General features: G+C 40.2%; 2 protein-coding genes across 8 annotated transcripts in view; both read right to left on the reverse strand.

Annotated features, from left to right (window-relative positions):
* Positions 1 to 362: 362 nt before the first annotated feature.
* LOC103144385 (retinoic acid-induced protein 1) lies at positions 363 to 11,442 on the reverse strand. Of its 4 annotated transcripts, XM_016676207.1 has the most exons (7): positions 11,358 to 11,442; positions 10,940 to 11,042; positions 7,055 to 9,576; positions 5,427 to 5,520; positions 4,398 to 4,447; positions 4,220 to 4,294; positions 363 to 2,506 (listed from the first exon to the last, which is right to left on the reverse strand). In XM_016676207.1, the coding sequence occupies exons 3-6, from the start codon at positions 9,569 to 9,571 to the stop codon at positions 4,247 to 4,249; spliced, it is 2,709 nt and encodes a 902-aa protein (XP_016531693.1). In that variant the 5' UTR covers positions 9,572 to 9,576; positions 10,940 to 11,042; positions 11,358 to 11,442; the 3' UTR covers positions 363 to 2,506; positions 4,220 to 4,246. The 4 variants fall into 4 exon arrangements, with proteins under 4 accessions (XP_016531693.1, XP_016531695.1, XP_016531690.1 ...); XM_016676209.1 differs by lacking the exons at positions 10,940 to 11,042; positions 11,358 to 11,442 and adding an exon at positions 11,088 to 11,276; XM_016676204.1 differs by lacking the exons at positions 10,940 to 11,042; positions 11,358 to 11,442 and adding an exon at positions 10,227 to 10,336 and having other exon boundaries at positions 4,224 to 4,294.
* A 1,582-nt stretch (positions 11,443 to 13,024) lies between these two features.
* LOC103144358 (myosin phosphatase Rho-interacting protein-like) overlaps positions 13,025 to 15,180 on the reverse strand; it is a 43,911-nt gene continuing 41,755 nt past the window's right edge. For 3 of the 4 annotated variants that reach the window (XM_007561323.2, XM_007561307.2, XM_007561332.2), the window contains one exon: positions 13,025 to 13,960. In XM_007561323.2, coding sequence (XP_007561385.1) covers positions 13,889 to 13,960 — 72 coding nt within the window. In that variant the 3' untranslated portion in view covers positions 13,025 to 13,888. Of the gene's footprint in view, positions 13,961 to 14,254; positions 14,327 to 15,180 lie in introns of all 4 variants that reach the window. The other variant, XM_007561315.2, reaches the window with a different exon arrangement.

Genomic DNA, 15,180 nt, shown 5'->3' on the forward strand with positions numbered 1-15,180 from the left:
TAACGTTTAGTGTGTACCGGGACAGGAAAGGCAGAAAACCTCCTCCTGCTCCATGTGTTACTGCGGTAACAGCATTAGAAAAAATAAAATAAAAATAGGTAGAAAAAAAAAAACACAAAATCTTTACAATATCTGAGATTTAGCCCTGAGAGCAACACATATATATATATATTTATTTATTTTTTTTAAATGCAAACGTTTTGTTTTTTAAACAACATATTCAGAAATGTATATTTGGTACAAATCACCGAAGCTTCCAGACAAACCTGCGGGAAGCTCACTGCTTTACTGCAATAAAAACAAACTGGGAAAAATACTAAAAAGACAGAGATGGCACAAAAGGATCAGGCAGGAAGTTTTTCTTTTTTTTTTAAAGGTGAGACTTTGATTCCTCTGAGATGCTTCATGCTGCTGGTGACCGAAAGCCGAAAGGAGAATCTGACAGTTACAATCAGGTGACTCCATGCTGCCCCCGGTGGTGCCAGCACTGATCACACAGACTTCCTAAAAATAAAGTCACCAGAAAAAACAAACAAACAAAAAAACAAACGGAAAAAGTGCAAGCCAGGTGCCTTTACTCGGGAACTAATTTGTCACTGCACCCCAGATAAACTTTTGACCCTCTCCGTAGAACAGATAAGGCTTTTTTAAGAAGGGTTCAGGTGCAGATACTGTGTTTTAGGACACATTTCAGTGACGGCCTTTTACGAGAAACCTTTCGTAAAAGACCATCAGTGACTGACTGTGGAGTTGGAGTGAAGCTGAAACAAAAAGGACCACACACACTGAATTCTCACTCCACTATTATGAGACTCGCAGGAAGTCTGACTAATTTAAAAGGCAGCGCCGGCGAAATCCACATGGGCACGTTCTTTTTTTTTTTTCCCCCTAACGATCCCAACTTAACGTGAGGGAGGCCAAAGTGCTTCGGAGTTGCACAAAAAAAATAAAAACAAACAAACTAAATCATCAGCAACAGTTTGATGATGAGAAAAGAGCAATCAAAGAGCCACGAGAAAAGAGCTGAACAGTGCTGCGGGGCCCGAACTGGAGTGCTTCCTGTTAGCATACATTCAAACACACACACATACACACACATAATGATGGACTGTGTTAATAAAATCATCTGAAGTTACAACCGGTGCTGCATCATTTAAAGCAAAGCCCGTAATACTATTACTGATGGTCCAATGTCTTGCTGTAGGCATGGGCAGACGCTTATCTACCATCAAAAGCCCCTGCCCCTCCCCCATCTGTTGCTACAAGAGCACTTGTAGCAAACAGAGATTTTGTCAGAATATTAGCAATAATGATTGAATATACACAGCAGATGTCATAATGCTACAAGTTTCTAGAAAGTTTGAGAAATCCTCAAAGCAGTGGAAGCTTAACAAACTAGTGTTAGCAGTTTGAGAATTGGACACTTTATCAAACTAGTTGATATTTTAAAACCTACAACCTCACAGGAGTCACCATTAACTTTATCACCATTTTCCCAACTGTTTCTAACACACAGCTACGCTCAAACTGCATTAGCAGAGCTCTGCAGGCGTTTAGCGCCCGCTAACGTAGCGTCATACAACATGGAGTCGTCTTATTAGCTGTTAGCCTTCCATTGCTCTGAGGATTTCTTTATGTAAACATACTGTAATGCAAGAAAGGAAATTGTTACAGCAAATATGAAGTGTCCCTTTAAAAGCAGCATGTTAGCTTAAAGCATAAGAAGCTAGCAAACATGTAAGTGGCTATTTTTTAAGTTTGCTCAATTTTATGCATTTAAATTAAGATACTAATCAATATGTGATATTTTGCAACCAGCGGGAACAATTGTTGCTTTTCTGCATTAAACTAGACCATTGTATTCTATTTGTATTTAGTGTAAATACCAGGAAACGGTGATATTGTGGTTGTAATGCCCATGCCTACTCAGATAGTTTGCTGCGTGAGCGCAGCAGCTTAACTCAGTCGCATTTATTTATGTCCCATATTGGAATAAAACTCATCAGAATCTCCTTGACTTGTTGAAGAATATTAAAAATGCTAAACTGATACTTTCCAAATGGAAAGTAAAATAAAAGCACACACACATACACACACTCTCACCGCCACAAACACATATTACAATTAAGCCTCTTTGACAAACAGCTGAAGAAGCCCGTAAGAGTTCAGGAATAAATAAACCAAATATAATCAAATACTTAGAAAATCTTTTTAAAAAAATTAAATATCTTTGATTATTATTCATATCAATCTGAGCAACAAAAAAGCAAAAAAAAAAAAAAAGAAACAGAACAATCCCATATAAATAACCAGACAAAACAACAAACTCAGCATGTTACTCTGTAATTTCCTGCAGTCCACAGGTTGTTTCAGGGGTATAACAGTCACTCTGAAGAGCAGAGGGAGTCAGTAAGGTTTGTGGGTGCTAGCTGTCAGTCGATGAGGGGTGGGGGTGGGTGACCCTGGTCCGCTGTTGTCATGGTTACTGGCGGATTCCTGCAGGATTCTGTAAAAATAAAGGAGTGATGGTGAAGATGCCTTTCTGCATTTTTTTTTTAAAACTGAGCCTCCGAGGGGCCGACTGGTGGGGAGAACAGTGTTACTGCTGCTATCAGCCAAACACATACACACACACAGACAGTGGTGATAAGCAGCCAACTAATGTGGGGTGGATTACTTTAGAAAACACATTTTTTAAAAGACTAAAAATGTCTTTGCATCGGGCTCTGCAAGAAAACTTGCTCAGCCCGGTGGTTGGGTTTTAGGGCAATCATTCATCCAGCAGCCGTCGTGTTTTTAAGTTCAAAAATGTTTAAAGTTGACAGGAACTGTGAAAATATCTCTTGATGATCATGTGTTATTAAAAGACTGGAAGATGAATACCTGAACACCAACTAGAAAGTCTTAAAAAAATGCAAACATTTTAAAGAGACTTAAAAAAAATAAGCAATGCTAAACCTGGTGGGGGCACAAGTAAAGCCTGGTGGCCCGCCAGGCTTATAATACACTGTAGGAAACCCTGAAAGACTATCTTTAACAGTGAATGGCTTAAAAAACACTTTTGACATATTTGACCTTTTACCTAGTTTGGTCACAAATTAAACTGTATGCGATTGGGACTTTTATGCCATAGACCAACAAAAACAAGTGCATAATTGTAAATTTGAAGAAAAAGCATGCATGGCTTTAATTTATTTTATTATTACCATTTCTCACCAATGTGTGAATGTGGTTTGATCAGAATTGTGTTCCTTGTATTTCACCTCTATTTGCCACAAACAGATGGAAGTTTTTGTAAATCATGGCAGCTGATGCAGATACTTCTGAAACATCAGATCTCAACACCGTCTACCTTAGAGCTGCTCCCTTTTAGTTTCATTAATAAAGTATGCAAATAGTTTGAGGTGCATGTGGGTTCATAAAGCAACTGCCTATCTACAAATATGATCTATTTTATTTTAGTGTCAAAGGTAGGAATCTTCTTACAAAAAAAACCCTGAAAAAAATGGCGAAACAAAACCACAAGGAGGCAGTATTTGCAGCAGGTTTTCTGCCAAACACCAAACTTTTGTAGAAAGAAAAAATCCAAGTGAAAAGACCTCAAAATAACAAATTAATCATATTAGTTAGTCACTTTCAGTCAATGAGGGGAGTGTTGAGGTTAGGGTGGACATGCAGGAACAAATGTGTGTAGAATACGAATCAAAACATGGAAAATGTGTTCATACTAAAACAGATCAAATCAGTTTTATGATGATGCGTCCAGACAGGAGCTCTCCCTAAACTCTGCTGTAACCATACTGGGCTCGGTGTCTGCTGCTGTTGTGGAAAAATAACGCAAAGGGGGAAAAAATGAAGCATGCGGATAAAACTGAGGCGTTCAGCTAGAGGTGAGATCATTTCCTAAAATGTTCATCCTACTTAGCAGAAACAAACCAAGAAGTTTCCAAATAAAAATACTCTTTCAAGACCCTTAAAATGTCCCTTTTGTGTTCATGTAGGCAATCCCAATTTGGAGATCACACCTTGTTTTATTCGGCCAACAAAACCTTTCATCCACAATTTTTTTCATTTTCTTTTCTTTTGAAGACATACGTCCTCTTCTTAAGACATTCTTGCGTGTTTGATTATCAGTGGATGCCTTGTGACATTATATCCGACTATATAATTTGCTTTGGTTTTGGGAAATAACGATGATGTTTCAGGCTACAACTCTTACCTACCTCATGAGGTTTCATGTAATCTGTCACCTGTTGTCCCATCGGCTCCCCGGAGGCGCTTTCAACGTTTTGTTCTGGTGAAAAAAACGTCAACGTTATACGTTGAGCTTCACTTCTTGTTTTATTTTAGTTTTTTTTCCCATCATGCTTGTTACTTGCGGTTTCTTGGATGCTCACCTTGTGCTTCTTACACTTCATGGAGAAATTGTCTTCGACGAGCACACAGTCTGCGGGAACAAGAGGAGAAGGTTTTTATAGAGACGTCCTGCTGATTCATCTGAACGGTTCAACCACCCACACGTGCCACTTCGGGCTTCGGCGGAAGTTATTGCAGCCAACAGCTCCTCACAAAGCTGCTACTTCCACACACACTGCTTCACGCTCTCAGCTACAGTTTCTGGTACATGTGTGTCCATATCCAACTGGGTAGCAACTCGGAAAGCGAAACACACACAGTACTTTGCAAAATGGATTAGTAGTAACTAAGTCTGTTGCAATAAGCAATTAGTAGCATGATAAATTAAAATGAACTCAATTTCCAATTTGTATTCATGGTTTCAGTTGTGTGTATTTGTTTCCTTTTTATCTACTGCTTTTGGTTGTTGTGTTTTATTTTGGATATTTAAAATGTCTTCCACTAACTCCAGTGTTAAGTGTTCTGTACAAAATTAAACTTTAGTAGTCTTTAAGAGGGCAAACTTGCATGTTATGCTATTATAATTATTATATTAGTTGAAAATGGTCTCAAAATGACAATTTTATCATTTATCGCAATAATTTCTGGGACAATTTATTGTCCAGCAAAATGTTATCATAACAGGCCTTATGTTATCTGATGTTACGACGACAAACCTCAATGTATTTCACTGCACGCATGTATTTTCTGTGATAGACCAACACAAAATAACTGAAATTAAAGGAATATGATGCAGGGTTAAATATAGAAATAGGAAAAGAACGAAAATCTGAAAAGCTTTACATGAGGCTGTAAATGCTGAAACATTTTGACTCAAAATTTGTAAAAAAAAAAAAGAAAAAAAAAGAAAACTTAATTTCCTCTTCTGCTGTGTGAGCACTGTTTTGTGCAAGTCTATCATACAAGATGCGAGTGAGGTTTGTGGTTTTCATGCAAGTAAAGGTGAGAATATTTTCGGTAGGCAGTAGGCAGTATATCTGCAACGAAAAATGCAAACGACGAGCCCTCACCTGACTCCAGAGCACACCTGTAGTGGTATTTGTTAGGACAGCCTTTGAAGAAACAACCCAGAGTTGCTCCTGGATTGTGGCATGCCGAACACATCTGGAAAGACACAGGTCCAAAGACGAGCAGGTGAGTTAGATAGGCTGGAGGTCGAGAAAGTAGGGCAAAACCTTTCTCGTTCTGATTTCTAAAGCCTCTGATTCGTCACTTTCATGAGGTTTACGACGCCCTGACACTACAAATCTGACTAAATCTACTATAGACTCACCAGCATCATGACTTTGATGATTACTCTTGCAGAAAGTTCATCATGTATTTAGTGATAAAAGCCAACAAGCTGCGCAAAACTAAAAACATTACGCTACGTTCACACAGCAGGCAAATGTGACCAATATCTGACTTTTTTTTCTCACAGCGAAAACCGTTCACAAAGATGCCGGGTTTAAAAATCTGATTTCAGTAAAAAAAAAAAAAAAAATCTGGATTAAGCATCAAGATCTGCTGTGTGAGCGCAGCCTAAGTGATGACAACCTCAAAGCATCTGGAAATACTTCTTAGAGGTTTGGTTGCTTTGTTGGGGCAACAAAAGAAAAAAAAGAAACTGCAGATATATGAAATATAATAGTTGAACATTCTAAAATAAAGAGATTAGTGTTACTAGTGGTAATTGTTTTCATATCCAGTAGAAGAAATAAAACTAAATCACTCAAAGTGGAGGAAGAACCCTGCAATAGGAAAAAAAGAGTGTGGCGATCATAATGAGGTTGGCTAACAAACAACCTCATTATTAACCAATGAGGTTAGCTTCTTGAAATAGGGTCTGAAAACTATTTCAAGAAGTCAAATCAAAAAAGAGTTCGGTTGTTCCCAGATAGCTGGGTCTGAAACACAGAGCAAAATGTCCTGGTTGTAACAGAGAAACCTCCAGGTGGACATGAGGGAAGGCATGAATGAATCAGGACAGAAAACAAAGTAACCTTGGCTTGAAAACATGAAGTGAACAAACAAAAACAATGGAGGAGAAAACAGGCAGAAACAGGAGTAAAAGTTTGTGTGCAAACTGAAAGAGATCAGCTGAAAAGAGTGGGAATAACATCAAGAGAGCCAAACTAGAACAGCAGGAAAACAATGTTCCAGTCGGCCAAAGAAAGCATTCACAGACTGAAGGGAGGAGGGATTGCTGGTGATGAAGCCATTTCTTAGGACCATAATTCATCGCTTTGAACATCAAAGTTTTCTTCAGGAAGCTGGTCGATGAAAAAATTAGAATCTGGCTGAACTGTTTTTTTACATCAGTGAAGAGCTGAAGCAAACTTTGATGCGTTTCAACTCATTAATCCCTAATTTCTCCTCTACTAGCCTATTGTCTATACCGTGTACAGGTCAAACTCAAAGGAGCCCTGTTTCCAACCCTCAGCAAGCCTAAAAAAACTTCCCATTGATTTAAGTGTTGCAAAGACAAGCAGTGACAATTGAATTGATGTTTTTTGTCAGCACCAATGTTTCTCCAGTGGGCTTTTTAAACTCGAAAGACCTGAATTTATTCATGTTTCCTGTGGCTTACAACACATCTTAGGTATCAACCACAACTATGCCTACTGTATTGCCATTCCATTAAAAAGAGCAGCTTTACCGTCTCCTGGGCCACCTTGACGGCCTCCTCCAGCCCATAAACTTTGCCCCTGACAAGGAACACACCCGCAGACCAGATGCCACAGTCCTCATGGAGCCAATATTCGCATGGCTCCACAGGGAGAACAGGAGGGCTGTACCAGTCCTCCGCATCCGCAAGACCACCGTCCGATCTTGCCCGCTTGGCTGCAGGGCTGCTGATCCTACCACTGGACCACTTGCGGCTCCCCAGAAGGCCCTTCTGCTTTAGCGGAGCTGCCCAGCGTCTGGCTCTCGTAGTGCTAGAGGAAGAGTCGGAGTAGCTGGAGTCCTCCTCATCATCTTTAAGACCCGACACGTTGGCCGGTGCTTTGGTGTTCGGCCGGTACCCTTCGGGGTAATAGGGTCCGTGGAGATCCCCCAAGTCGATGGAGTTGGCCGAGCGGCCGCACAAGCAGCAGACGAGAGCGCGCTGGTGTTGGCCGTGCGTGGACAGTCGTCCCAGGTACAGACAGGAAGTGGTGGGTACAACGGCTGAGACAAAGCGGCTGGAGTGAGCTTGCTGTTGATGCTTGGGTTCCGTCTTCACATCCTCGGGGTAGTTCACTATTGTGCAGAGAGGAGGGGATGACTGCTGTCGCTTGACACGAACAAATGGAGAGAAACTGTCCAACCTGACATCCTTCTTTTCTTCCTTGTAGGTGATGTACTTGAGCTTGATCTCAGGCTCTTTTGGGGAGAACATGGAGGAAGGTTGGCTGCACCTGGGTTTCTTTCGCCTCCGTTTCGGGGGTGTCTTTGTCTTCTTGGTGGGAGATGATGTTTTGCTTTTAGGGTCAACCTGGCTGTTCTTTGGGGATTTTGGTGGTGGATGAATGGACACTACCTTTGATGCAGTAACTTCCACTGAGGGTTCGGGGACAGTGACCAACTCTGGCTTCTCTTTCAAGTTCTTATGTGTGGGGAACTGGGCACTTGACTGAGAAGGGGGTTTCGTCTTGGACTTCACAGGCCTACTCCGAGATGGCCGTGCTGGTTTTCTGCTTGGTCTCACAAATCGAGATCTTTTAGCAGGTGTGCCTGACGTTTCAGTCTTGTTGAGAGATTCAGAAACAGAGGTAGAGTCATTGTAACTTTGAGCGTCGACACTACTGGGTTTATTTTTTTTCAAGTTCACAGCTTTTCTTTTGACGGTTCTCAGCGAGAATGCAGTCTTTGCCTTGCCTTTCACTTTCCTCTTGGATCTGGGCAAGGCAGAAGTGTGTGTTACTGGCTGAGAGGCACTGGGTTTCTTATTGGCGAGTATGCTGCTGGACACTTTATAGCGACATGAATTTATATTCATGACTATTGCTTCCAGTCGAGTCCCTCTACCAGAACGCATGGGCAGTTTCCTTTCTTTTATCGTCCTCTCCAGTACATTTGCACTCCCATTAACGTGATGAATGGCACAACTGGCTTTGTTCTCCGCATTCAGACAGGAATCATCAGTCAAGTCAATCAAAGGCTCCAAAACACCCTTCCGTCTATGGGACTTACTCTCATCACGTGACTCTAACCTCGTTGGGCCATCGTTGACCGCAGAGCTTGCCCGAGTGGTTCTGTCTGAACACACAGCATTGTTGGCAGCCTCTAAATAAAAGTCATCTGCGCTGGGTGAGCTGGAGGCCTGAGGAAGCAGGAACACATCCTCCACATTGTCTACTGAGGTAGACGGTGGGGAGACGGGATCCTCCAAAGGGCTCTTGTATTCCCTGTTCACTGAACGCACATCTGTGGAACTGCCGCTTTTGGAGACCTCTTGGTCCTGTTTCTTAGCCCCAATGAAAAGCACATCGGATGTCCCTCTGACCTCATCCTGGAGAATTTCTGACCAACCATCATACTGACCGTTCTCTACACAATTTCTACTTTCAGAAAGAATGCTGTGTTTCTCTTCTGCCAGTACCTTTTTCTCATGTCCATCACTGGAAATGGCTTCTCCATTAAACTTTGGAGGCTCTTTCGCGTTGTATTCTCTAGCATTATCCTGTGGTCCCACTTGAGGTTGAGAAAGCGAGGGGAACGGTTCTGCATGTGTGACAAGATTAACAGGCTCCTTGTCCTGTTCTAGGAAATGCTGGTTCAGTGCATAGCTGGTCTCCTCAAACCTATTGTCAGTGTTGCGTTGAGGGTGGAAGGAAGACTTGCTGATGGGCGACACACTGTACGGAGGAGAGCTGTGAGTGGAGAAGACATGAGACCTGCTCACGTAGGACAGGGTGACTGTAGTGTGGGATAAGGCATTGTCTGGCTGAATTTGATCCCCTGGTCGAACTGTGACATCTGAGGAGCCAGTGTCTGACAACTGTAACCCGGGGATGGCAGATCCAGAGTTCGGGCCCCAGCCAGAGCCCTTGAGCCTCTGCAAGGCATCCAGAGATGGTGATGTCAGGAGGTGTTCATCATCTTTCCTGGTCAAGTCTATTACACTGGAGCGAGTGGGGGAAGAGGCACCTTGATGCTGTAGCTCATCCAAGGTCCCAGGTGGCTGCTCCATAACAACTGCAATAGATGGAAAGAAGTTTATTATATTTACGTAAATGAAACGTACAATTGCATCGGCATGGATGTCATAGTGATGTTGGACTTTTCATTCATTTTATTTATTTATTTTTAACCACACTAGAGGGATTAAATAACACAAATGACAGCTAGTCCATTTTCCAAAACAAATAAAACTTTCTCAAATCACTGTCATATTTCAGATTTTCAGATGATTAATAAAAACTAAACCGGTGATATAGTTAAACTAAAATATTACTTTAACTATATCTGATATTTTATAGACGTTTTATAGATGTCTATAAAAACGGGGAAACTATTATCATTATGGGGAAAGATTACGACGAAAAGTGAAAAACCCCTGAGTTGACAATGAAACTCTTGAGTACATTTAAATCTCTAACCGCAACTGAGAGAAATACCTCTGACCTGCGCAGGAAATTTCGAATAAAAACAAAGTTATCTCTTTTAAATCATCATTTCGTAGGGTGCAACTACATATTTATCTTCACAACTATTTTAGGACAAAGAAAACGGTTAAACCGCGACCCTTGAAGTCACACCGCTGTCATAAGCTAGGTAACTGACGTGTACTTGGCTTTAATTCCTCTAGTAAAGAACACACAAAAAATAAATAACCGACAGTTTACCTTCTAGCTTCATTTTAGATTAGGTTATCATGTCAATGATTTTAAGAAGTTATTTTATGAGAAAAACGGGTCTAAAGGCAAACAGCGAACTTTTCCCCACCGACACTGACAGGTCAGGATGGCTAGTTAGCTTAGCAAGAGCTAGCGAGTTAGCCTGGCCCGGTGTAGCTGCGGTAATCTCCCCTCGTGTCAATTTCCATGGGATATTTAATAGCTTCTACGAAACACTGTAAAAAAACGTAATCTTAAACTTTAATACTTGCAATATACCCGCACATTTAATCACTACCCTCTGTCGTCATTTCGGCTATGTTTATTATCCCCATAATATAAATATTTCAATAAAATGTTAACTTGTACTTGAGTATTGCTTCTTCCTGACAAGCTTCTATGACAACCACCAACTTCTTACAAGGAAAAAACGTCCAACGCAAATATAAAATCAAATCTTTCAGCACAAATAACACCCTTCATAATGTTTAATTAACTCCGAATAGAAGAATACATTATTTTTATGCCAAGTGTATTAAACGTTTCTTCACAGGTATCCGAGAACAAGCGACATCACACATTTTATTAAACTACCAAATACTTGTAATGGAGTTTGGCATTCCGTTTACTTTGAACGGTCCGCATAGGGGAAAGGCCCGGCTGGGTGAAACAAAGACAGGACGGAGGGTACGGGCTCTGCTGCGCTTCTGATCACAACTTACCCGGACGGGGAAAATCTCTACGTTTTCAAACATTCAGTTAGGATTTCATCCCAGCCTGCGTCTCCATCAAAAGCGTCTCCCTTTCATATGAATTCTGATAGGGCTGGGAAAGAAAAAAAAGCCCTTAATTAAATAAATATCCACTCACTTTCCAGGAACACACTACTCTGATAGCAGCGCTGTCATGTTGGAACCTAATCTCTGACTTCCGGATAAAGCCTTCAAAATAAATCACTAAGTTTCTAAAACCGATCACATCTACTCGCAATTAATCGTTAAATTCAAACACGCCGTTTATGTAATCGTCCAGGTGTTAACTGTAGTCCGACTACGGATTAGAAACACCTTAAACGTCATGTATAACTGTTGGCCGATAAAGATTAAGCTTTTTCCACATTTTTAATAAAAAAAATCCTACCTTTGGATCGGCCTGATCAAAATAAAGCAGCAAGTGAAACGGCTAACACTCATCTGTGGAACCGAGATGCATCGTGATCGGTTTCATTCCACTTACTGTCACTTTCAGTTAGACTTTATTTAATGTCAACATGTGATTTTTATCAATTCAGAGATGCTATGCTATCTTAAAAAGACTTCCCTCAAAACGAAAACAATTTCACGGTAGTTTTACACAAATTACTAAACCATCTTCATTTATTTAACTTCATTCTGTATGATCCCAAAAATTGGTTAAGCTGTTCAGGAGCTATTAAAGCACAACACATTAACTAACTGTAAAGTGCAGTCTATGCTGATATAAACTGCAGTTTACATCAGCATACACTGCGAGGCTCCTGGTCTAGAAAAACGCTTCTACTTTTTTGCCAATACCTTGAAACTTGAAGGAAATGAAAAGCCAGAAGCCACCTAGAGAGAAAGTGTTATGGTCAAACAACACACTAAGCTGTTTGTCCACAAAGATAAGGAACTATGAGTGTAAAGGTCAAGAGTTAGCTTGTACAAGCTATGAAGCATAATTGCAATAATCATGTTGCAGGTCTCTTTTGCTACCAACCAATTTAAATGAACTCATTCTGCCAAGAAAATGACAAATATCCAGACATTAGAAGTTTTGTTGATGCCCATCAAAGGTGGGACATTAAACCAGATACGAGTGTATAACTTTGACCTTGTATGGATTTAGCAAAGTCTACAAATTCAAGCTTTGCTGTTTTGTATCCAACAAAGCTACAGTACAGAACTTTCCCATTCACCAACATGGATTACGTGTTTATTTTTTTTTGGCTCCATGTACTACTATGGTGCGTTTCTTTGGGGTGACAAAGGGTGGTGGGTTAGGTTCAATATGGGATAACCTTTTTAATATGCATGGAAGATAATGGATGGCTAAGGAGCTACATTACCGACATTGGGGTGTCTAAGGATTGGCAGTAGAGGCATTACCAGCATGTGACTGTGAGCTGATGTCCTGATGATGGTCCACTGGATTACAGCAAAATACCATTTTTGTTTTTTCACCATCCTCCATAACATCTTTGAACCCAGTTGAGTGTACAAGAAATTAACCATTATTCCCTCTCAACAAGAAAGTGCCGAGGGTTATATTAACACTATCCTGATGCTGTAGTGAATTTTTGTGTAAAATAAATAAATACAGAAAAAACTGGGGGGAAAAAATAAGAACCACAACCATTCATTGGGCAGCAAGGTCACCACAGAAACTGCATACCTTTGAAGGTCTAAATTGAATTTTCTACATCCTTCAGACAAGGGGAATGTATCTTAGTGTGTTTTTGTTTGGTAATTTTGATTGCTGTATATGCAGTTTTTATTAACTGTATTCATTCAGTTTCTGACAAAGTGGAAGTGTAAAAAACCTTTAAGTAAAACTAAGTAGAAATTGTACACAAGAAACTGAGTGGAAACTGTGCTTAGCAAGCTATGTGGCATAAAATATTAGGGGCTATTTTTTTATTATTATTGATATTACTAATTTACATTCAAGTCTTATTTAGCAAAACTTTGCACTTTCAGATTCTCTTGTAAATCTTTAGCGAGATGCAACGTGAAAAATGGCGAGACATCTCAGGTGCACTACGCAAAATGGCAAACTTCATAACCAGAAAGGGTGCAAAAATATTTATTGCTAATAAACCTGTAGTCAGTTGGTGTATATTTGCTTTATATTTACAATAATAGAGTACAGAGGAATGGGAATGTAAAAGAAAAATCCCAGCCATTTAAATAAATACAAAGGGACTGCCACGAACAAGACTACAAACATAAACCAACTGGAGGAACTCCTATACAGCTGGACCAACGACTGCTGTGAGAGAAAACAAACAAACAAAAAACCTATACCTTTTAATGTACGTACTTAAATTATAGTCAGTGAATCTGTCCATAAGAATACCGTTATCTTTCCAGGAACATCAGGTTTGTGTGATGTTAGTTTGGAAGACAGGCGACACGGATGAGCGCTCCAATTCCAAAGCTTGTTTACGACACGCATGTGTGTGGAGAAGGTGCAGAGGAGTCACAACAGGCCGAACACTGGACTCATTCCCGTCAGTTGTGTTATGCAGGTGTTACTTCTCAATATACGCTTTTGTTTTAAGCCAGTCAACATTGCAGCTAAATGTCTTTGGCTAGCAACAGTCTATAGTGTTAAAACAGTAGCTTACACAGTCATAGTTTAGTGTATGCATGGCAGATGCTCTTTTTTAAAAACATTATTTACAAAAAGACATAGGAGGAAGGAGCTGGAGGGAGGGGAGAAATAATACAAAAACGTCACAGTTAGCTGAAGTGCATGGAATGCAAACTCTAGACATGAAATTCAAACTTCATAGCGTGTCTTCTTTAATAACATATATGATCTGTGTTTAGTAACCAGTGTGTAGTGTTTCTAAATAAGTCGTAGCAGAGCTAAAAATATAGTGGGCTCCTAAACATGCGGCACGGCAGGCAGACGTGATGCGTCGCTCGTCAGAACTCCTTCGCGTCTTTGTTTTCGAACAGGTGGAGTCTCTGCTCCGCGGTCAGCCCTTCCTTCAGACTCTGGAGGGAAACAAACAAAAGAAATATTTGATGTTAGGACACGTCTCCCAGGCGGAAAAAACAACAAAAAAACTTAAAAGTTAGGCAAGGGATTTTCCTCTATTATCCAGTTGTCACCCAGTTATGATTAAATCTATCCAGGTATGTTTCTTAGCTTTACTTAAGTGTTTTCTGGCTTTAAACAAAAAACTAAATGTGAGGAATTTATCATAAGCTAAAGATCGTTGTCAGATCTTGAGTGGGAGACAGCAGGGTGTGTTACACCGACCCGTGGGTGTGTCTGCTTTGGTTTACCTAAAGGAGAGGAAGAAGTAGGCCTACACACGTCTTCTGCTAACTGTCCCAGGGCATGTCTCGATTCACAGACTGAGGACAGAAGGGGAGGAAAAAACAAAACACACACACCAGCAAAAGTGTGTGTTAGACCGCAGTGGTGTTTGATTTGCAACAAAATCCCAAGATTGCAGTTCAGATGGAGTCATAACAGACAGGAAAAGTAGTCACACCCCTTGAACTTTTATTTTTATTTTTTCCCACGATGCAGCCACAAATGTGTGTTTATGTCAGGGCAAGACCAAGACAAATTAGAGCTTAACTGAATAAGAAACAAGAAAATATGGTTGTTGGTTTTTCTTTACATTTAACAAACATCAGATTTTTTTCTTGAGCCAGTTTTTTGTAGAAACATCATGGCTTCAATTACCAGTTTTATAGAGAATTCTTGAATTTCAGCAATGTGAACTAATATTCTCACTTTGATTTAGGTCTGGTCTTTGACTAGGCCATTTTAAACACATGAATATCTGTCAGTCTGCTGTAAGTTAAACGTCGGCGCTTTGAGCCTGTGATATGTTTTATCACCATATATTTACTTCCTTCCATCTTCCCATCAACTCTGACATGAATTTTCTGTCTCTGCTAGAGAAAATTGACCCCCAACACGTTGTAGGCTTTAAAGTGTCTCACAGTGAGGATAACGTGTTCAGGGTGGCGTGTGTTAAAACTTCACCACACATGGCATTGGGTATGTTTGGGTTCTATTACTTAGGTACTTTTGAGGGCTGGGCAGCAAAGCTTCAAAATAAAATCTGAGATGTTTTCAAACCAGATCTGATTTTAATCTATTTTTTTCCCTTGCTTTCTTTTCTAAAAAAAAAAAAAAAAAAAAAAAAAAAAAAAAAATTTTTTTTTACAAATGGCAGAAAATATAAAAAATTGGC

Source organism: Poecilia formosa, unplaced genomic scaffold (assembly GCF_000485575.1).
Source record: "Poecilia formosa unplaced genomic scaffold, Poecilia_formosa-5.1.2 Scaffold4, whole genome shotgun sequence".
In the NCBI taxonomy this organism is placed as follows: domain Eukaryota; kingdom Metazoa; phylum Chordata; class Actinopteri; order Cyprinodontiformes; family Poeciliidae; genus Poecilia; species Poecilia formosa.